The 22920-nt window shown below is 46.3% G+C and overlaps 1 protein-coding gene across 8 annotated transcripts in view; it reads right to left on the reverse strand.

Annotated features, from left to right (window-relative positions):
- Positions 1 to 17351, reverse strand: part of SZRD1 (SUZ RNA binding domain containing 1) — a 28295-nt gene extending 10944 nt beyond the window's left edge. For 3 of the 8 annotated variants that reach the window (XR_013993717.1, XM_081054945.1, XM_081054944.1), the window contains exons 1-2: positions 17275 to 17344; positions 505 to 554 (exon numbers count right to left, since the gene is read on the reverse strand). Coding sequence is in view for 6 of the 8 variants with exons in the window: in XM_081054945.1 (XP_080911071.1) it covers positions 505 to 554; positions 17275 to 17325 (101 nt within the window). In the remaining 2 variants the exon portion in view is untranslated. Of the gene's footprint in view, positions 1 to 504; positions 555 to 16736; positions 16955 to 17274 lie in introns of those variants that run through there. The other 5 variants (XM_081054943.1, XM_081054942.1, XR_013993716.1 and 2 more) reach the window with 5 other exon arrangements.
- Between the last annotated feature and the right edge of the window lie 5569 nt (positions 17352 to 22920).

The following is a 22920-nucleotide window of genomic DNA, read 5'->3' on the forward strand; positions in this document are numbered from 1 at the left end:
CCTGCTCTGGAAACCTGCTTCCTCGACTGCTGTGTGGGTGGGGAATGAAGCCGTCCTTAAAGGTCCAAGAATTTCCGAGAATCTTTTCTTCCAGGACACCCCTATAATTCCCTATGCCACCAAATCACAGAGGGCCCCAAGAAATCATCTGTTCAACTTCCTATGTCACAGAGAAAGAAACTGATGTCCAGAAGGGGAAACAACTTGCCCCAAACCTCAGTGCAACTGGGAGCAGAGCCAAGCCTAAAACCCACATCTTGTGATTTGGGTTTTCCCCACTTTCCATCACAGCACCTCACACAGGGCGCCCACTGAGGCAGGAGGCAGGTGCAACACTCCAGCTTCACTCCCCAAACCTCAAGCCACCCTGTCCCTGAGGGCTGGCTTCGCTTGCTGCCCAGGAGCCTGACCTGCTAAGCCTAACGGCCAGCTGGACAATACCGCTGACCGTCCAGCTCTCAAAGGGCAGAGAGCCTGAGTCCTCAGACCAGATAGCAGCCTTACCTCTCCTTTTGTGTGATCTTCAGTTTTTTTTCCAACCGTCTGTCTATTTCCTAGAGGAAAAAAATGTATATAAAAAGTGGAAAAATCTCTCTCAAATAAAAACTTATGTCTGTATTTTCAGAGCTAAGGGCAGTACACTCTCTGGCCAGGGACGTGACTGTGCCCTTCAAGGAAATGGATGCGGACCTGCCTTGACCAGACTCTGGGCTTTGGGGACCTCACTCCCTGCGGGTTCATCTCCCTCCATCCCCGCGGCCATGGTGACAGTTCCAGACCTCATCGTTCAGCTGCTTCTTTACATGGCCATCACTAGCCTCCTGACTGCCAATCTGTCCTTCACAGAGCCACTGAAATCAACTTTCTGAACACAAACCTGGCGCTTCCCCGCTTAGAATGCTACAACTACTTGCCCGATCACGTCCAAGCTCCTAGGCACGCCTCACCCGTACCTTCCTTTATCTTCTGTTCCTGTTTTACACCACAGCGAACCTGAGCTCTTACCAACCCCCAGAACCCAGGGTGCCGCTCCCCCTGCCTGCAATGTCCGCCCCCCTTGCCGACTCCCATTAACCCCGCAAAACCCAGCTTGGCCGTTCACCTGTGCTTTCTTTGTAAAGTCTCCTCTGACCCCATACAGTTCATCACCTGCTCCTCAGAGGGAAGCTCTCCCTGTCACATTCCTTCATGATCACATGTATCACATATTTTATCATCTCTCTCTATTTTTACTGCCAAGGATTTGAACTCTCTGTACTTAGCACCTAGCGGAAGGTCTAGAACAAAACCTTCCGTCTAGAAGGCTGAAGTCTGTGAAACGGGACGGCAGTCAGCGTTCAGCACCAGAAACCTCCACACACTCATGCACGAGCATCACACAACGCACAGGGGGGCAGCTGTGCACAGAGCACGGCCCACATGTCCAGGCTCCTTGGCTGTCCCACTTGCTTTTTCTTCCAAAATGTTCTCCTCAACTGTCTTCAGTGAGGGCAAGACCATCTAGCTACTGGAGGGGGTGAAACTGTATGCAAAATTACGTATTTCTCTGGAGAGAAGATCTGTAACAGTGGTTCTCCACCAGGGGTCATTTGGCAACGTCTGGAGACATTTTTGGGTATTATTGCTGGAGGGGAGGTGCTACCGGCATCTAGTGAGGAAAGGCCAGGGGTGCTGCTAAAATCCTACGAAGCCCAAGTGTCAACAGTGCTGAGCTGGAGAAACCCTGACTTACAAGACACATGGGATTTTCAAAGGCGTCTATTACTCGCCAATGTTAAGAATGCCTTAGTACAAAGTCTTCGAAATTTGCTGAGATCCACCTCAGGGCCCAGTGAGCAGCCAGTTTCCACAAATGCCCTGTAAGTTCTAAAAACGGCCTGTATTCTACACTGAAGGGTGCAGTTCAAGCCGGTTAACTACGTTGTTCAATTCTTCTAAATTCTTACTGATTTGTTTGATCTACTGACTATGGAAAGAATCAAGAATTATTCTTTCTAGGGGCCAGCCCCGGTGGCTCAGGCGGTTGGAGCTCCATGCTCCTAACTCCGAAGGCTGCCGGTTCGATTCCCACGTGGGCCAGTGGGCTCTCAACCACAAGGTTGCCAGTTCAACTCCTGGAGTCCTGCAAGGGATGGTGGGCAGTGCCCCCTGCAACTAGGAAAGGGCAACTGGACCTGGAGCTGAGCTGCACCTTCCACAACTAAGATGGAAAGGACAACAACTTGACTTGGAAAAAGCCTTGGAAATACACACTATTCCCCAATAAAGTCCTGTTCGCCTTCCCCAATAAAAAAATCTAAGAATTATTCTTTCTAGTAAATTAAAGTTTATTATTATGAAGTGAACCTTCTTCTCTGCCTTAAAATTTATTAATATTAACAAAGCCATGCCAATTTTCTTTTGGTTAGTATTCCCTGGACATGTGCTTCTCTCTCTTGTACTTTTCTTCTTTCCAATGTCCTTATTTTTGTCTCCTATAACCAATATGAAGTTGGGCTTAAATCCAGTCTGACACTGACACACATTCTGATTAGTGCTGAGTTGTTTAAAATTTTTTGTTTTTATGGAAGACCCAAAATACATTTAGGCAAGCACAACAGACTGTATTCTGCAGGCTGGGAAACCTCTAGAATGAAAACCTCTCAGTCAAGCTTGGAACACAAGTTGATGCCCAATGACCGAATGGAAAAGGGGCACCGAGAGTGAGAGAATGACCTAGATGTTTTCTGTGAACTGACAAGACAGACACTCAGAGAAAATCTATGCCCACAGCATAGTCTGTGTCAGAACCGTAATTCTTCTAAGTTTTTTCTTTTTTTTTTCATACTAATACCAGTGTCACTGCCTGAGTAAATATTATGTCTCACGTTAGTCTAATGACCGTTACCTTGTAATGGCTTTGCGAGGCTTCCCACAAATAACTTATGGTTTTAAAGTTCCACACGGTATCACTTTGTTCCAATCTGATTCAAGCTCCTCCATCATAAATGCAAAGTTTTCCATCTGTCCGATGCAGATGTCTTCAAACGGAGTCAAAACCAAGTGCCTCCCCAGGCCAGCACGTGAGCAAACTCCACAGGCAGGGAGCACCGTGGGGAAGCGGCGGGGCTACAAGGCACCAGTGAGCATGCGATCTGTCATTTTAGGAGAAACCCTAATTCAAGATTTTTATGGAAAAGCTCTAAATTTCTAAACCTTATTACATGACTCCTTGCTTTCTTATCATGGTCAGGCCAAATAAGATATATAGGCAAATGGCCCTAATATTAGCTGATGTTTTGTTTTTCATTGTGGTAAAATACAGATGACGTTAGCTGAAGTTGAGGGGTATCATCGGGTTTCCTCTCAGGAGAGCACATCGCTTCCTTCTTTCCCTAGGGCCTCAGGGAAGACAGAGGATCTGCCCAGGCCCAGCCAAGGGAGCCTGGGTGGAGAAAAGCCCTTCCAAAGGGCATGTGGACTGTGCCTGAGTCTGTCCCCAAACTAGAACATGCCCGGCACACTTGGCATGTAACACTACTAGCTTTAAAAACGATGCCATACGTCAATATAATGTTGTATGGCTATCAATACACTTTCCCAAACACTTCTTTTCTGCTCATACCAACCCTGTCTGATAGACAAAGTAGCTTTTAGCCTTCTGTTACATGCTGGTAATGTGGCTGAGGGAAATTAAGGAACTTACCCAAGGTCCCAAATTACGAAAGTACGTCATAGAGGCAGCCCTAGAACTAAATAAAGCTTTTGGAGGCCCTACCCCAGGCTGCCACACTCTCACAACTGCTCAAACCCCTGGAAATGCTGAGATGTTGACCCTCTCTCCTCCCCATCGTCCCTGAAGCCACACCGCTTCCCGGTACTCCAATAACTAATACTCCCATCACATCAGGCAGGACCGCTTATCAGCGCTGCAGGGGAGTTCTGCCATTACATTAGAGAATGGGATCTAACCCAGCGGCTCCGGTGGAAAGCTGATCCTGGCTACCTCCAGATGGCCACTGGGCACCAGCGAGCTCAGAGCCGTCCCAGCAGGGGAGGGAGCGCTCTGCTAGCAGCTGGAGAGGGGACTGCATGGCGCTCTGGATTCTGGCCAGGTGTCATGAGTCAGTCCATTCTCGCCTTGCATAAGGCCATGCAATCAATCTGCTCTCAGATTCGTGCTCTGAAGAGCTGGACCAAGTGGAAACTTTCCTACAGGGCGCACACAAGAATATACATCTCCAGAGCTGCAACAGCCCAGTGGAATTAAATAGGCCTCGGAATGTCGTGTGAGGAAGCATCTAGATGTGGGCCCCAACAAGGAATCTTATCACCTAACGGCACCATCTCTTTTTACAAGGATGCAGAGAGCCCTGGCCCAAGGTCGAGCCTCCTGTGTGAGAAGCCCAACCTTCAAGGCTAGTGAAAGAAACTCATAAGCTCATCACTCTTGGACTCTTCTGAGTGAGGAAGGGTCACAGGGGACAAGGCAAGTGTTAGGGCATAAGCACATTGGAGGTAAGGTGCTAAGAACGTTTGATTTCCTATGGCTTCCCCTGGAACGGCTCTGTTTTTTGCCAAGCAGCACTGAGCAGACTCCAGAAGATGACGCTCTATGCTCTCATCAGTGGGGTGGCCTCCTCTCGTTGGGTCAAAATCCTAAACAAAAGTTCTGTTGTTATCAAACACAGGTATCACTTGCCCTGTGGGGCTACACCTCTACACAAATGAGGTCCATGCTTCTTGGTCTGAGAGAACAAGTGAAAGCAAAAGGAAAGGGTGGAGGCAGGACGTCAGGAAGAACCACAGTGGGGAGCACGGTGGTTCTGGACAGAACTGGTCCCTCGTGGGAAGGAAAGGAGAGGCCACGGCCGTAAGTGAATGAAATCTGACGTGAACATCGCAACGTCAACTCACGGAGCAAGAGGCACAGCTTCACTGGCTGCCGATGCCCTTAACCACGTGTGAGCCTCGGGCAGAAAGTTGGGGGATGGAAGCACACCAGGGGAAGAGCAAGGAAGGGGACACCTCGAACAGCCTAATTTGTAACACATCCACACTCTTCAGAAGGAACAAAGGAGACAGAGAGGATAGGAATGTATCTGCAAGGACAGCAGGTTACAAAGACAGGGCCATTCCTGTGACATTAAAAGATGGATGAAAAAGGGAAAACGGTGAGAAGGGGGGAGGAGAGGAAGAAAAGCAAAGGAGAGAAAAAAAAACGAGGCCTTGGTACTATCTTGATCGGAATGTTCAAGAAATAGAGTATCAGTTCACCCAGGGGTGATGAAGCCCTGGGGGACCACTTTGGGGGACCGATGAAGCCTTGGGGTACCAAGCCCTGGGGGACCGATGCAACTCACTGGAGGCAGAGTGAAGAAGCCCAAATCTGCACCTGTTCCACTACAGGGATGGGGGTGGGGGTGGGAGTGGGTGCCTGCTTTCTGGTGCCTGCCCTGCGTCATCTGCTCCCGTGGGCCTCCCCCCTGGTGCCAAAGGAGCAAGCTGTCCTGCTCCGTCACCGTGTCCTCTGGTCACCAATGCAACTGACACACTCCTAGGACTCCAAGTTGTCCTGCATTAATGGAGGTCTAAGAGGTCCCCCCGGTTCCCAGCTCTGAGCTAGGAAGTAATTTCCTTTTTATCAGCAACAGTTACCACATAACTTTTCTCAGATAATTTGCCCCTCTTGGTCAGTTTGCATTTCAGAAGATGACATTTTCTGATTTTCCTCTCAAATTCAAGGAATAAGGACTGGTCTGTGCTCTCTACATGTAAACATGGGGTGGGGTCGGGGGCAGGACATCAGCGCCCATTCCCCTGGCTACAGTCCCCTTCGTCAGGGTCTCCTGGGAGAGCAGTCTCCCCAGCAAGGCACCTATGTCTTCTATACCACGCCTCTGGATGGGATTCTGGCTCCTCCCAAGTGGACCCCAATTTCACTTAGGAATAAAGCAAAAGAACTCATTGAACCAGCAAAACCTGGTGTAAAACTATCAGAGAAAAGAGTCTCTGTACCTTTAAAGTGTATCACTGGCTATTTTCAAGTGCAGCTGTGCAATCTACAGAAGCTTTTCCAAACAACCTTCACATTGATTAGTTTATACTTCTGTGTGTTTCAGCCCCGCCTTGTTTCTCTATTTCCGTGGTGTGGCAGAGCCCTGCCCCAGCAGAGCTGGCCATCTCCAGTGCCCCTGCTCCTTCCACCTCCCCTGGCTAATTCCAGAGAGGGAAGCACCCAAAGTCGTATCACCCCAGGTTTGATTCTACAGTGACGCTTCAAGATCAGTCAGGTTCAAAAAAATTAACTCAACTCCTGTGCAAATATGATTGGATAAATCAGAAGAAGCAGATTCAGAAGCTGAGAAACAAAAAGATCTATGGGGGCACATGTAGGCCATGAATTCATCAGTTGCCTTTTTAATACAGACTCAGGTTAGGCTGTTTGAAGGTTCCATTTCCTACAAAACATTCTTCCTTCCTCTGTTACTCCCACAGTGAGGAAAAACATTCCACTTTAAGTGGGCCATGGTAGGGCACAGGATATAGTTCTAAAATTCCCTCTAAGGAAGTCTATGCTTTGTTAATGTATCTCGAAGACCATTTTCCTTTTGCTTCACTATAACAAAAAAGTTGGAGACAAACATTTATGGAAAACTTACGTACTACATATAAAGTAGAAGAACTGCTAGATGCTGGAGACCCAGAGGGGAAGAAGGCAGACCTTGCTGATGAGCAGAGCCCAGAGAGGAGGGAGAAGACAGATAAACAAATCAGCTGTATGAATGGTGTTTTGGAAAGAGAAATGGAGAGAGCAATCCTGCTATGACAAGTCACGGAAAGCTGCAGGAATTTGAAGGACAAGAATTTCAAGGAGAAGAGAAGAAAGAGGCATAAAAAATGTTGGGGAGAAAAGAGAATGAAAACATGAATAGAGGGAAAGGAAAAGAAAGAAGAACTCAAAAGACTTCCTAACCTAAGAGGTTCCAGTCTAGAGAGGCATCGTACAGTGAACCCATCTCTCTTTTAATTGAGGTCTGGAAAACCACCTGAGATTACTTTAGCTGCCGTCAGCAATGGTCTTTATTAATTGGTATCAACACTATTCAAGGTGATAAGCAAATGGAAGAACTTTCCAGGCATTGAGATTCCAAATACTCTCTAAGTGTCCAGAAAAGCTTTGAGGGAAAGACATAGAGTAATCACTTTATTTTTATTTTGCCAAGTAAAGATATCAGGGGGAAGTTATCTACTGGCACGACCACCATGATGTCACAAAATAAAGGACATTAAATTAAAAAAAAAATGCGACTCAAAAATCTGCTGCAGAAAATCAGTTGTAAGTCCTATGGCCAGCGAGATACGAATTTCAAGAAATTAGGGGCACCAGAAAACTATGAAGGGCTTTGGGGTGGTATGCTGTAAAGACAAAACAATTCTTAGTTGTTTGTAAGAAAACCACTTTCTGCTTTCTTTCCCAAGTTCGCTACAGCTTTCAGGATCTCTCTGCGCCTGCCCAGGAAGAGGAAATGCTTTGGGCACACTCTCCAGCTATGCTACCCAGTACAGTGGTGACCGCCACATGTGACTGGAGAGCACTTGACACGTGGCCAGTCCAAACTGAGGTGTGCTGAAAGCGCCAAATGCACAGTTCCCAGACTTAGTACAAATAAGAGTGTAAAACACTTAACATATTTTCAATACTGATTACAGGTTGACACAACACTATTTTGGACATATTGGGTTCAATGCAAAATACTAAATTTCACCTGTTTTTTATCCTTTTTAAAAGTGGCTTCTAGAAATGTTTAAATTAGATACAGGGCTCACAGGTACTTCCATTGGACAACACTGCTTTGGATCTAACCTTAGAATAAGATGTAAAGACGTATTAATACATCTGCTGTACATTTACTCTTTCAGCAACTGAGCACCTTAGGGACCCAGGGGACATGCTGATTATTGATGCGCAGAACCTGCTCCGATGAGTCCTATTTGTCATGATGGCATAACAGCAACTAGCAAAGCAACAACAGCAGCAGCCACAGCCCAGGCGGCAGTGCTGGGCGCAGGCCCTGCTGAGTAACACTCACCATCTCACGCCAATGCAGCTCTCTGACCCCACCATCCCACTGGAACCGTTCCTGTCAAAGTCACCAACGGCCTCCACCGCTGCCCAATTCACTATCTTCATTTCCCTCAACCTCTCAGCCGCATCCAACAACGCTCCACGCTCCTTTCGTAAAGCACTGTCTTTACTTGGCCTTCCAGACGCCCCACTCCTGGGCTCCTTCCTCCTCGGACTCCATATTCCATTTCTCCTCTAACAGGATGGGGCCCTGTCTTCCTCTCCTGACCCTTCGCAGTTGGAGAGTTTGTACCTGTCCTCTTTTGTTGACTTATTAAGTGATCTCATCTAGATCTCACTGATATACAACTGTCAACCGGACAATTCCCTACTGGATTCCAAAAGGTACCTCAACTTCTACCTCAAACCAAACTCTTGATTTCAGCCGCTCACCCACGCCTGCTTCTCCCACATTCCCTCTGCCCACCTCGTCTCAGGGATTGCAGTCTTCTAGCAGCCCAGGCCTAAGCCTTTAGACCCCATCATCTCTGAGGCCCCCTTCACACCCCACGTCAGCAGATCTTATTGGTTCTGCTTTCAAAACAGATCCTGAGTTTTCTTAGCACTTCTGCTGCTGTAACCACTCTGGTCCAAATGATCAGAAGCTTTTGAATGGACAGCTCCAACAGCACCTACGGTAATCAGTCTCTGTGCTTCCTCTCTTGTCCCTACAGTTTAGTTTACACAGCAGAGTGATCCTTTTAAAAACCAAGTTAGGCTCTGCGCAACACACTCGCGTGGCTTCCTATTTCAAGGTGATATCCATCACGGCCCACTGGTCTCTACTGCATCTGGCTCCCCGCTACCTCTGCCCTCCTCTCCTACCACTTCCCCCTTCACCCACTCCTTCACCCTGGCCCCCATTGCTCCATAGATAAAACAAGCACGCTCCAGCCTCAGGGCCTTTGCGCTGGAGGTTCCCTCTGCCTGGAGTTCACTTCCACCAGCTTCTGCACAGCTTGCTCTCACTTCCCACAGGTCTCTCTGCCCCTCTATATTTGAGAGATCTTCTCAGAACATTTTTTAAAAAATGGCACCCCTGCCAGTCACTTTCTATGCCCCCGATGTTTCATTTTTCTTCCTTGTGTGTGTGAAACATTATTTACTGTTTACTGTCCATTTTCTCCCCTAGAAGGTAAGCTTTGTGGAGCCAGAATTTGAACTGAGTCTACCTGGGTCTGAAGGTAGGGACACTATCTGTACTCAAAATAGGAGCGTTGGCTGCTTCAGGCATTTCTCAGCAGCAGCGGTGGCAGCCGCATTCTCCACGCACCTGCCACAGGTAAGAAGGCACTGCGTCCTCCCTCGACCGCCTCTAATCCTCACCACAGCCCACGGGATGTACAGAAGCCTGCCGTGCTCAGAGGTCAAGTGATTGCCTCAGGCCACTTCACTAGTAAGTGACAGAACTGAACACTAAACCTCAGAAGGCGAAAGCAAACATTCAGGAGCGTGGCTGGTGGACGGCCACAGGAATTAATTAGGGAGGGGAGAGGCTGACAGGTAACACCAACCGCCGCACCCCAGGCCAGCGTCCCCAAGGAAGGGCTCTAGCAGTAGCAGACCACAACAGAGCTGAATTCCGAAGATCTTAAGTCTATTACTACCAAGTACCCACAAGGAAACAATTCTTCAGCAGAGAACAGGCCCAGTTTAGATGTATCCCAGGTGGAGGGCCTCAGAACCTCTAACTGCCATCTTGAGACAATGTACTGGTCTGGCTTTAAGTGCCTCTTCAAAGGGTCTCCCTGGGGGAGGGGGTCCATACAGAGCTTTACTTTAAAGGAGTAATGGTGGTGAGCCCTACTCTTGGAATAAAACGGGGGGTAGAGTCTAAGGGGGCTCCCCTTTCTTCATGTTTACTATTGCTTTTCCCTTTTGGTTTCCCCACAACACTAAGTAACACAACTGTCAGAAGAAACAGTACATCAGTCCTCAGGGGAGCAAGAAAGAGGCCCCTCACTCCGCCAGTCTTAGGAACTTTGCACCCTAACTGGACAGAGGCCACGCCGACAGCGGCTGACAGCCAGGGAACAACATCCTTTACACTCAGGGCAACAATACTCTGTCCAACACCTGCCTTGGAACGACGCTGCATTTAACGCTCAGCACCACGTGAGACACATGAGTCCAATTTGACAAATGAGGAAAATGAACCTGAGAGAAAGACAGGCAGTGATTTGTCCGAAACTCAGACCTGGCACTTAAACCCTGAGCCTAGTCTTCTGACTTCTATTGCCACAGCTGTTGAAAGTGGGTCACTGACTGGCAGAGTCAGTGACTTATCTTTTCTTGCTGCCTTTTATAATGAAGACAACAAGGCTCCTCTCCCAAAGGAGGTATTAGGCCTTCAGGCAAAGTCACTACACCTCCTCTCCCCCACCAGGTTCTATTCTAACACCCATGGCACGCTCAGCAGGGGCAGCAAACAGGACTCCAGGGCCACGCCAATAAAAGAAATGGCTCCAGAAGGCAGGCCAGAACACAGTAACAACAGAACGCAGAACAACAGTAACATGGGGGGCTGTGGAGCAGAGGAGAGCACCCAAGACCCAGGTACAGGGATGCAAATTCAGTCTTTAAAAAACAATGTGCAACCTCCCTCCTCAAAAAAACCCCACTTTAGGCCAAATACCCAAGGGACCCTTTAGGCCAGTCTGCAGGGACAGATACAGGGATCCTAAGGCAGCCGAGTTGTGACGTCTTCTCAAGAGACCGAGAGCAAAACTGATTTATATTGGGCCGGCCCAGTGGCTCAGGCGGTTAGAGCTCCATGCTCCTAACTCCGAAGGCTCCCGGTTCGATTCCCACATGGGCCAGTGGGCTCTCAACCACAAGGTTGCCGGTTCAACTCCTTGAGTCCCGAAAGGGATGGTGGGCAGCGCCCCCTGCAACTAAAATTGAACATGGCACCTTGAGCTGAGCTGCCTCCTAAATGTCTCAGTCGGTTGGAGCGCGGGCTCTCAACCACAAGGTTGCCAGTTCGATTCCTCGAGTCCCGCAAGGGATGGTGGGCTGCGCCCCCTGCAAGTAGCAACGGCAACTGGACCTGGAGCTGAGCTGCGCCCTCCACAACTAAGGCTGAAAGGACAACAACTTGAAGCTGAACAGCACCCTCCACAACTAAGATTGAAAGGACAACAACTTGACTTGGAAAAGAAGTCCTGGAAGTACACACTGTTCCCCAATAAAGTCCTGTTCCCTTTCCCCAATTAAAAAAAACAAAAAAAACTGAATTATATTATCTCTTCCCACTGGCCAGATGTTAAAAAGTTGTTTCCCACACATGACTAGGATTTGAACCGGCATCTCAACTGCAGTCACTCTTCTTAGCATTACAACCAACAGCAGTGTTGTCCTTTTGGCTCTTAAGTCCTAGTTTTTCAGAGACACAAAATTCATCAGTTCAATCGTCCAGGCCACAGAAGCAAGGTGTGGCTCTCAGGAGAAACAAATAATACTTCAAAGGAACTAACAACTAAGCATAGTGAAGCACTTAACTAGTTAATTATTTACTAAGAAGCAAAGGTAAACAAACTGTCCCCAAAGGTCCCTCGAGTGAAGCCAACAGCCAGGGCTGGGATAGACTGTTGTGATTTCCTCTCCTGGACAATGGCAGTAATAGTTTCTACCCTCCCTAGCTCACAATGGATGAAGGTAAACATGCATTGCACCTGGCCTGCGGTGCCCTCAGGATGCTATCTAAAAAGGGGCCTGTGGGACTTGGCAGCTTAGGGGCGGTGTCCATTCACCAGTGAAATGTGCAACTGGTGGCAGAAACAACTGACAGCGGCAGGATCACACGTGCTTTCATTTCATAAGGCAGGAAGGCAGAGCAGGAGGGATGGGGATTTAGCTCTCAAGGTCTAGGAAAAGTGGTGACAGCCCTGACCTTTCCAGACTCAAGTCGTAACTGTACAGTCTCATCTAAGGATCACGCCTCTGAAGAATGCAACTTTAACTGTACATATTTATTATTCCTCTTAGAAAGGAACGACTGTTATTTCCTGTGTTCATTTAATAAGGGAAAGAGTTCTGGGTGTGGGGAGGGGATGACATGTGGTGAGGGGCATTTTGAAATGTCTTACCCTCAGGGATAGGATTCTTTATTTACATACAGACCACTGTTGGGATTTGTTGCTAATTGTGGCAATTAGAAACACTTGTAGTGGTTGGTTTTAACCTTTATCTTCCCATCAACACCCTGCATAGAACTGGATTTTACAGAGAAGCATGGTCGGGCAGAGGCTGGCAGAGTTAAAAACACTTGGGATGAGAAATCTCTATGGTTACTACCTAAAAAAAAAAATTTCATTCTGTATTTGGCCACAGATATAAGTAGCTAAACTCCCCCTTCTCCTAGGAAACCAACAAGTCAGGGGTTGTTCTGACAAGCAAAAATGTTCTATTCCTGTAGGTAAACTGTGCAGGAAAGAACACACTACACCTTGTGAAGGTTAGCGTAGCGACCTGATATAGCCAGAAACCCGTGCTAACTGTGTGGGGGGCCCCCCACAGTGGAAACTGGAAAGAAAAGGCTGGCCCCAAGAATATGGTTGAGTCATCAGACCTAAACAGTGCCTTCTCTCTTGCAGGGTTTTACCAAAAGCTTTAGAACAATACACCAAGTTCTCTCCTGTTATAGAAGGAAAAGCAAGAAAGCCCGTGATTGCCCGAATTTTCAGCCCACAGCAACCATGGCAGCTCTTTTGAACAGCCAGAGCACGCTGGGAACAGGCCCCCATGCAGCCTTAATGAAAAGAGCTGAGAAGTTACGAGTGAAAAGCTCATTATCCTCCTTCCTTTGCAACCACAGTGAAACAGATCTTTTTCCAGAGTCCCAGGGACAGACTGCTTAGCACCATCATATCTAAACTGGTCAGTTGCTTTACAGGACATCACAGTCCCCAGCACTCCATCTTCCCCAAAGGACCAGGAATAGCTTAGAAATGGCTCTTTCAGGCACAGTACATCGGGATTTGTGCTTTCTGATAACACAAATCTGAAATGCCTTCTTTAATATACAGACATAAATCAGCACCAGGTAGCCCTGAAATAATTGTTATTTGCCCATTACCCACAGCCACTGCACACATTCCATCATGTCAGCAGTTACAGGTAGTGCTGAAGACCCCAAAGTAAGGTGGCAGCCATGCTTCAGGAGAATGGCTTCTTCTCCAAAGAAAGAGCAGTAAATCAAAGTTTTTATCTCTTAAATTAAAATCTAACTACATCACTACTCTGCTAGAAACACTTCCAAAGCTCTCTTCTGCTTTGAGGAAAAGCTCCAGAATCAAGTACAAGGAGGCCCTTCCGGATCTGGCCCCTGCATCCCTCTCTGGCCTCATCTGTTTCCACTGAGGCCTGCCAACCCCCTACCCTCCAGCCAGGAGGAAATACTGAAGCTCTTCCAATGCTGGACTCCCTTCGCTCGCTGCCTCCTTTCCTATGTGGGCATTGGCCCTACACTCTACCTGCCCCCCCAGACTTACTGCTTAACCAACAGGTCCTTTGAATCTTAATTTAGGCATCGCCTTCTCTGCAAAACTGTCTCTGATCCCAGTCATGGTACCCCACCTATGCTTCTTCCAAAGAACGTGCTGCCTTATCTGTGTGACTCCTCCCTGGACTGTGTGTGCCCAATGTTGGGTGTACAGCAGGTATGCAATGTTGACTGACACCTTCCTACCGGCTTACATACCACCCAGCATCACTGATGGGGGAATGTTTAGATAGATGACTAGCTCAATGAAGGGGGAAAGAAAACACAAATTTGAATTCTTAGTCCAGAAGACTTGTCCTTTAACTTACTTAAGATGCCTCTTCTTCCAATGGCTACATGACTTGCTCTTGTGAAAAAGGATAAAAGGCAACTTTTGAGAGGCAAGGAAATTAGAGAGGTTGCCAATACTTTATTGCCAGTCCAATTTTGTTCATGCACCATCTACCTTCCACTAGGACTGGAGTCGCTCATTACCAACAAGATGGACTAGCATATATATATATATATATATATATATATATATATATATATATATATATATATATAACAAGAAATATAAAGCTTCAAACCATCAGAAACTGAGCAAACTATTGATCTGCTATTTGGGGAGACCACAAAGATGTCTTCCAATTACAAAATGCTCTATTTGTCCCTTGAGATATGCTTACGACTAAGGACACAATCTAGAGTTTGCATCAACATTAACTCAATTATACATTTTTATTTTTCCCGAAGGCAGTATATTTTTAAAGAAGCATTTCCTTGGTGAAATTTAAGTTATATTTCTTGAATTGTCCTTTGACTGGGGATGTAACTCCTTGGGAGGAGACAGGTAAAGGAACACTTTTATATTAGGTTAAGTATTCACTATACTAACTAAAAGCAAAAAGCTGCCTATTTAAAAAAAAAAAAAAGCTGCCTATTTATAGAATATATGAGGTGCTTCTCAAAGTCAGTCTTCCCAAAATGACACAATAGGACTGTATTGAGTATTCTGAAGATATGCAGGAAGCAATGACCTCAGATGTACTGACTGACAAGAGAGAAATTCTAGCATGATGTCAAAAACTTTTTGTGGTGGAGGAAGGGATCAAATGCCTATATTTTCAAGGATTAAAACTGCCTCTGGATTACATCAAGTTTGAATGTTCACTTTAAGAATTAGTCAACCCCCATTTGCTAGTCCTCTTGCCACCAGGTTTATTATTATTATTATTAATTGCAAGGGGGGAGTAACTTAATGCTCATTACCATGTATCAGTTGAAAGGCAGAGTAACTTGAAGCTAAGACTTTTAAATATGCAACTGGCTACATCTGAAAGACATGTACAGTCAGTTGGCGTCTCAGTGATGTGAACATAGTTTCATCCTCTCTCTGGCTCCCCCTCCTTCAAAAGTGCACATTTATAAGATCCTCTTGAAGTGTGAAAAGAGAATCAAATTCATGAGAGCCTTCAATCATTAAGCCCAAGGTAAACATATTAAAAATGAAAGTTAATGCCCAACTTCCAAGTCTTCCACAGGCCCCCAGGTAGGAAGGCAGAAAAAGGCTAGAGAATGAACCCAGCTTTGGAGTCAGACAGGCTTAGAGTCAAATCCCAACTTCCCCACTTGTGCGTGACCTTCAGCAAGACAGGTTACTCCCTAAACTCAGTTCCCTTGTTTATAAAAGGAGGATAATGCCTCTTAAAGTTTCAATTAAATAAAAGGTACATAAGGGAATTTGCACTTTGGCAGTTACTGCTCATTTTGTCAATGAGGCAAGGTTTGGGTTCCATCTCTGTACCTCTAACTTTAAAAAGGATTTACTAAAATAAAGGATGGTAGAGAGAATACCGGACAAGCATCAGAAAGATCTAAGTTAAACATCTCTGGGATGTATTCAGCTGTCAAATGCAGTGCTGGGCTAATGGATCTCTAAACAACTCACCCCATCTGAAAAACTAAAGTAACCCCCAGATTTGGAAGCCTACATTCATTTTGGTTCATTTTATTATTTCTTTAACATGAGGAACTCATGTCTCTTCGAAATAGGTGAGGGAAAACAAAGAAAAAGCCAAGATGCTCGAGAAATTTATCATTTGAGTCACACCCAACATGTAGGCCATGCTTTTTTGCAGGGGGCGGGCATGAGGGGTGTCTGAATGATTCACTAAGCGTGGCAGGCAACAACTGACTCCTCTACCGGAAATTCTGCATTCTCTGGCACAAAGTCACTGCGAAGCACACTCACTGCCTAGCACACAGCAGACACTCAACAACGTTTCTTGACTGAATAAAGACCAAAATGACACCTGTGGCTCCTATAAAAACTTTGACTTGCTCTCCTTACTCAAGGCAAGATCCAGGAAATATGGTCGGCACATACCTGGACTAAATACCTTCGGAAGGAATGAATCCTTCATTCTCAATTATGCGAAGTGGAAAAACAAACACTGTGGGAGAAATGCTGAACCACCAAAAACAAACAAACAAACATCCTTCCAAGACAAGGGTCACTATTCCTGTAGAGATACACCCCCTGCGGCGAGGGTCACTTTCTGGGTCTCTCCCGGAGCTGACAAGCACCCTCAAAGGCGCTGGGAGATGGAAACCCGGCTCCTGGTCGACCCCGGTACACTCAGCTCTCCGCGCCCGACTCCCAACAATTAAAACCTTTAAGGTGGCTGTCACTCGAGCCAGCACCGGACAGACGTAAACATGGGGAGGTCAAAATGACATCTCCCCATCTCCACAACGATCACCATAGCACCACAAAATCTGGAAAGATCAAATTCATCACGAACCTCACAGAACGGCCTGTTCCGGCTTGGGATAAACTATTTTCGTACAGCTTCTGGAGGCAAAGGAAAACTCCAAAAGCAAGCCGCACTGTCTGCCCGCTTCCCCCTCCTCCCCCAGGAATGCGGCTACTTTGGACCGCAGGTAACACACACGCGCGCCCTGGCCCCGCCTGGACCCCGGCGAGCACACTCCGACCCTCCCTCCGGGATCAGATCGTTGGCTGATCCCCGGGGACGAGGGCTGCCTCTGGCCTTACGGTTCTGGCAGGGTCCCCGGGAGACCCGCCTGCAACGGGCTCTGAGTAAAACTGAAAAAGAGAAAAAAAAACCCAGACTCGCCCACCGTGGCGGATGGCGCAAAGCGGTGGGGGATTTCAGTAGAGAGTTGAGGGGCCCAGAGACGACTCAGTTTCCCTTCCTGCCCTTCTCGGGAGCCCGGCAGGCCGCCCCGGTCCACGCACCACCCCCACACCCGACACACACTCGGTGTCTCGCTCATCCGAGCACATGAACTTTAAAATGGTGCCTCGGGCAGGCGTGGGGGGGGGGGTCCGACGGGAAAGGGAGGGTCATGGAAGCCCGGGACGAGCAAGCGGGCGCGGGGACTGGGATGAGGCCTTGGGTGGCGGGTGGGGCGCTCCGGGTGACGCGCAAGTCGGTGGGGTTGGAGGGAGGCGCACCCGGCAAAGGTGGAGGGAGAAATGGAACGCGGCCCCTTTAAGAGGCCTTCACGGCGCTCAGGGACCGGGGGCCTCTCCACCACCCCGGCCCGGCGTGTGGGGCCCTTCCTTGGGGAGAACCATCCCCGGCCCCGCTCCCGGGAGGCTTCCCTCACGCCAGGTCCCTCCCGGCCCTGCCCCGGGGCGGCGGCTCCTCCTTACCCCGCTGTCTGCCGCCTCCTCCCAGCTCTCAGCGACCTCCTCATCTTCCATCTTACTCGCCGCTCCCCTCCTCCCCAACCCCCTCCACGCGCCTGCGCCCTCATACGCGCCTCCGTCGCGGGCGCCGGCGCGCACGGCTTTACTCAATGGGCCCCGCCCCCTGCCAGGCACGGAAGAGGCTCCAGGCAAGGGCCCAAGAGCGGCCAGAAAGCCATCTTGGAAGAGGGCAGATAAATTAAAGTTGCCATTTTCCTTAATGGCAACGTGTTGCATCTCATCCTGAACGGGAGTCCATGTGAATCTTCGTCTTGAGTACGGGAAGTGTGTTCTTTGGAATCATCTTTGCTAAGGGCAGGCAATTACTGGAAAACAAAAAATTTTAAAGTGAGTTGTAGTTTTCATAAAGTGCAGATTATAGTTTTTTCAAAGTTCTGAAAACATTTTTATATCTCAACAGAGGGTGAAAAATATCTGCTGATGCATAAGACATTTTATTATTTCCATCTGATAGGGTGAAAAGGATTACAGTATGTCCTGCTCGTAAAGCAGTATTCCAAGCATCTATCGATGTTACTTTATATTCTACGTGAGGTAAAGACGTTACTGTTATTTGATAACATTGCACCGGAGCTGGACAACCGAAAAACCACTAAAGTTCTCCTGAGTCTCTTATGACAGATACATAAGTTAGCATTACCTTAAAAATGTATTTATGCATCTTCCTAAACAGTGTTCCTGTTTTATTTTTCTCTGGTGTATACGTGGAGACCTTGGACTTTTACAGTTCAATGTTGGACACTTCCAACTTGAAGAAACTGTAATCTTACGCAAGTTATTTAAGGTTTCTGTGCCGTAATTTACCCCAAGTGTGAAAAAAAGAGAGAAAGAGAATAATAGTAGTAGTAGCTGCTTCAAAGGTGGATTGTGAGGCTTAAATGAATTACGATGCTGAAAAGCTTAGAACAGTGCTTGATCCATAGTAAGAGTTATCATTATGGGGGTGTCGTGCCTGCCTTAAGATTTATAATTTTCACCTCTCTGACCAGTCTTTCCCAAATCACAAGATGGGGGGGAAAAGCAAACACCATGTATTCTCACAGACATGTTTCTGTAGGCCTCTCGGTATTAAAAACATGCCATCCAGTAGTGTTGCGTTTGACTACTATAATCAAGTTATCTGAGTTGGAATGTGTTTTTTAGCACGTCATTAATTCTTCTGAAGGAACAGCTTCCTGTTGTGAAATTTGGCCATTTGTATTCCTAATGATTATTATTATTGTAAACCGCAGTCATGTGTTGTTCATTTAGAAGTTAAAGTGACATGCTTACTAATTCTCTGGTTTCACCATTTCCTACCTCTGAAATAGCATTCATCTCTGGGTCTGTCCTTAGTCCACTGTTCTTACCTAGATGCTCATGGTGTAAGCCACCCGCTAGATGCTAAAGACTCCCAAAGTTGATTTCTAGCCCTGAACAGACCCGGTGTTTCTGATTCATACAGATAGGCTTCTTATTGGCATTTCCACATGGATATTCCACTAGCAGCTCAAATTCTCTACGTCTAAAATACAACACCTGACCAACTTCAAAGATAAAGATTTTGTCTTGTTCACTCGCTGGTACTATATTTACTTTGAATACATTCCCTCGTGAGCTATTCTGTTAAGTGAATTATCCTGACTACGCCTTGGTGACAACAAGGTGGATGAGACTGTCTATCAGACATCACTTAAGTCTCACTCTTTAGATGTGATTAGATTTTCATAAATGCGACTGACTGGCAGTAGTGACTCACAATAGTTTTAGGCTTTGTAGCTATAGCCTGTTACCAGCAGAGGGAGATAGTTTCTTACAATATTTTATATTTGGCAATGAGCCTTAACAAAGGAATTAGTTGGGTATTCCTGGGACTGAATTTTCTAGGAGACCAGAAGGATAGAGAGATCTTGGAGACAGTCTTAGAATGCTATAAAGGAAATAGTTTTTGTCCCACCAAATGAGCAATCAGGAGGCCAACCATAGTTAATCATATGATCAATAATCATATGATCTTGGGCAAGTCCCTTCTTCTGAAGAATGAAGGGATGGGGCTAAATAAACTCTAAAATTGAGGAAGTCGTGGAAGTTTCTTTCTCTTGGGGGAAAGCCCAAAATTTTGAGGCAGTGGCATATACAGGTATTGACAGAGACCCTAAAGCATGAGCTTCTCCTTCTTGTAAAATATGTTTGATACACCACTGATGTCTGAAGTTTAGAGACTTGCACTCAGAACAGCCAGTACCTTTGATACACCACATAAAACATTCTGATATGTGATGGGAAGATAAGAGCAAAGCCCATAGTGTGAAAAGTTTCCATCTGATGCACAAGCTGAGGCTATGTGGACAGTTGTGTTAAGATATAAATGGGAATTTACCAATATTTAAAATGTACTTTTGCTCCAGCAGTTGCATTTCTAGAAAATTTCCCTGTGGATACATTTGCTCATATGTAAATAACAAAAGTACAAGGATATTCACTGCTACTTTGTTTATAGTCACAAAAAATGGAAACAAATTAAATGTCCATCCTTAGATTTGTTTTAAAAATATATGATACAGCCATGTAAAGGAATAGAATGCAATTTGTTAACAAAATTCAGGTGGTCCTAAATATCAAAAGGACTATCGTTATAATAAGTTAAAAGAAAAGCAAAATACACTATGTATAATTTGCTGCTATTTTAAAGTTTATTTATTCATTTATATGTGTGTTTATGTATCTATGTTTGGAAAGATATCAGAAATTTGTAACAGAAGTTACTTTGATGGAGGAGAGAAGTTTACCTAGCAGCTATGGGACTGGATGGACTTAATTTTTACTATATGTAGTTTTGTACTTTTTTAATATTCTAAGTGCATAGCTTACTTATTCTAAAATAAATAAATAAATATATATATATATATATATATATATATATATATACATAAGAAATGAATTTCAGTGATTGATCAGTGGGATGGACTCTGAAGGAAAACTTTTTGTTTACACTTAGAGAGGTGACAGCCACCCCTCTCATTCTAGCCTCATCCCTTGTCTCCTCTCCAATTATGTCCTAATAGGCCTTCATCTGCAGAGAGGTTATTCTAAAATACTAGTTTCATTACAAATTCTCCCTGCCCTCAAATCTCTACAATCCAGGAGGTAAGATCCAGTTTTCCTCCTGATATTCCAGACTGTATATATAAACTGACCTCAAGCAACAGTATGTAGAGTTCAACAGCATAGTCTTTGAAGTGAGACCATCTTGGTTCAAACCCTGCCTATGGCCATGGATTAAGCTACTTAATCCCTGTGTTCTTCAGTTTTATCATCTGCAAAATAAGCACAATAATGGCACCTACTTAGTAGTCTTTGGCACATAAGATTACACAATAGGGCGGCTGGATGGCTCAGTTGGTTAGAGCATGAGCTCTCAACAACAAAGTTGCCAGTTCAATTCCCGCATGGGATGGTGGGCTGTGCCCCCTGGAACTAAAGATTGAAAACCACAACAGGACTTGGAGCTGAGCTGCACCCTCCACAACTAGATCGAAGGACAATGACTTGCAGCTGATGGGCCCTGGAGAAACACACTGTTCCCCAATATTCCCCAATAAAATGTATTTTTTTTAAATTATTCTCTTAAAAAAATAAGATTACACAATAAACATTAACTTATTGTTAATTTTGCTTTAATAATACTTTTAGGCTTATAATTTATAATTTTATATTGATTTATTTGCTTGTTTGTTGTCTGTCTCTCCCAGTAAACTGTAGGGGCCCTTCACAAGGACAGAGACTTTGTTAGTTTTATTTGAAAGTATATTACTATATATATCACATGATTTGGCACACAGTAGGTGCTCACTAAATATTTGTTGACTGAATGCCCTTTTAGTTATCAAATTCCCGGTTCATTCATCAAATATTTAGTGAGTTCCTACTGTGTGCCAGTCTCTACATTAGGTGATAAAGTAGTGAACAAAATAGACAAACGTTCCTGCTGTCTTTTAGCTAGGAGATTCAGGGTACAATGATTCTGTATTTGAGCCTGTCCTGACATGATCCAGCAGTTCCAAACCTAACAGGGCATCAGAATCCAGAGAGCGCTTTAGGAAAGGTCTGAGGCAGGGTCTAAGGTGGGCTCTGGAACCCATATTTTTACAAGGAAGCACTTAACAGCTGATCCAGTGTTTCTTTTTTCTTTCTTTTCTAAAGAACTTTTTTTTTAAAGAGCATGTTTGTTTGCTTTTTTAAGCTTTCATTTATTTTAAGTGTGTTTTTCCAGGACCCATCAGCTCCAAGTCAAGTAGTTGTTTCAATCTAGTTATGGAGAATGCAGCTCACAGTGGTTCATGTGGGGATGGAACTTGCAACCTTGTTGTTAAGAGCACTGGGCTCTAACCAGCTGAGCTAACTGGCTGCCCCTGGTCCAATGTTTCTAACATTGAGTTCTGACAGGGTATTTTGGAGGGTGGTGGGATTGGTCACAAGTTCTGGGACAATTTTTAAGCTTGGGTTTTTAATGATGTGATTTTAATATTTCCTTTACCATTTGTAATTGCCAAGTTTCTCTTTTGCAGTGACATTTCCTAATTGAAAGACTTGAGTTTCTTAAATCAGTGTTTCTCATGCTGGGATTCCATGGGTGTATTCCCAGGGGTCTCTGCATTATTCAAGTTTGAAGAACACACATCCAGTGATTTATGGAGTGAGGATGACCCAAGTCTGCTCAATAGCACCTTGCCTTCCCAACTTGAGAGGGGACTGATCCCACCCTGTGTTCCAAGAGCTATCTCAGAAGGTCCACTTTATCCCAGAGTGATGGGCTGGCCTTGAGGTTTCTTCGGTTTTGTTCTCGGTGCCGCAAAAGATGAAGTCTGAAGCCATTGGGCTCTCTAGCTCTCGCATTTCCTTAGACCACATGCTGTCTGGATGGGTTCACGGAGGTTCTCCCCTACACACCAGGTCGCTCCCTTGAAAGGGGGATTTTGCTGGACCCCACCACCTGGCCTGGTGATAGTGACAGTGGAAAGTACAGGAGCTTCAGAACCAGACATGTCTGAATTCAAATCCTACCCTGCCTCCTCTCCCTCAAGATGGGTGGCCTTGGGAAAATGACTGCGTTCTCATCTGAAAAATGGAGCTGCGTAGTAACGAGTCACACAGCGGTTGCTGCAGTTTAGGGAGGCTTCACTTGCACAGCAAGGCAGGGAGTTTCTTTCCTTCAGCGGACGACCAAGAGCATTTTGAACCGCCAGACTTTCCGTGTGCTCATCGGGCCCCCGGAGGTATTAACACAAATGAGTTAATTCCCGGCCAAATGTCTATCACGGTCTCAAGCCAGTTGTCCCAGGCACTGTGAAGGCGGGTGAGTGCAGACCTGAGGTCCGCGCTAAAGACTCAAAGGAAGGCGGCCGCAGAAGCGCCACGTTCCTTCCCTCCAGCTTGGCTTTCCCAAGTGGCGTCCCCACCTCCCCAGAACCTCCGCCCGGGGCCACGCCCCTTCCCCAAGTGGCACCGCCCCCAGGCTGCCCGCGCGGGTTCGCCGAGCTGACGTGCGCGCGCGCGCGTCCTCCGCGCCGGCCCGCGGCGCAGGCGCATTCCGCGCTGTCTTCCCCTGGC

The sequence above is a fragment of the Rhinolophus hipposideros genome, assembly GCF_964194185.1.
Source record: "Rhinolophus hipposideros genome assembly, chromosome: 8".
NCBI classification, from domain to species: domain Eukaryota; kingdom Metazoa; phylum Chordata; class Mammalia; order Chiroptera; family Rhinolophidae; genus Rhinolophus; species Rhinolophus hipposideros.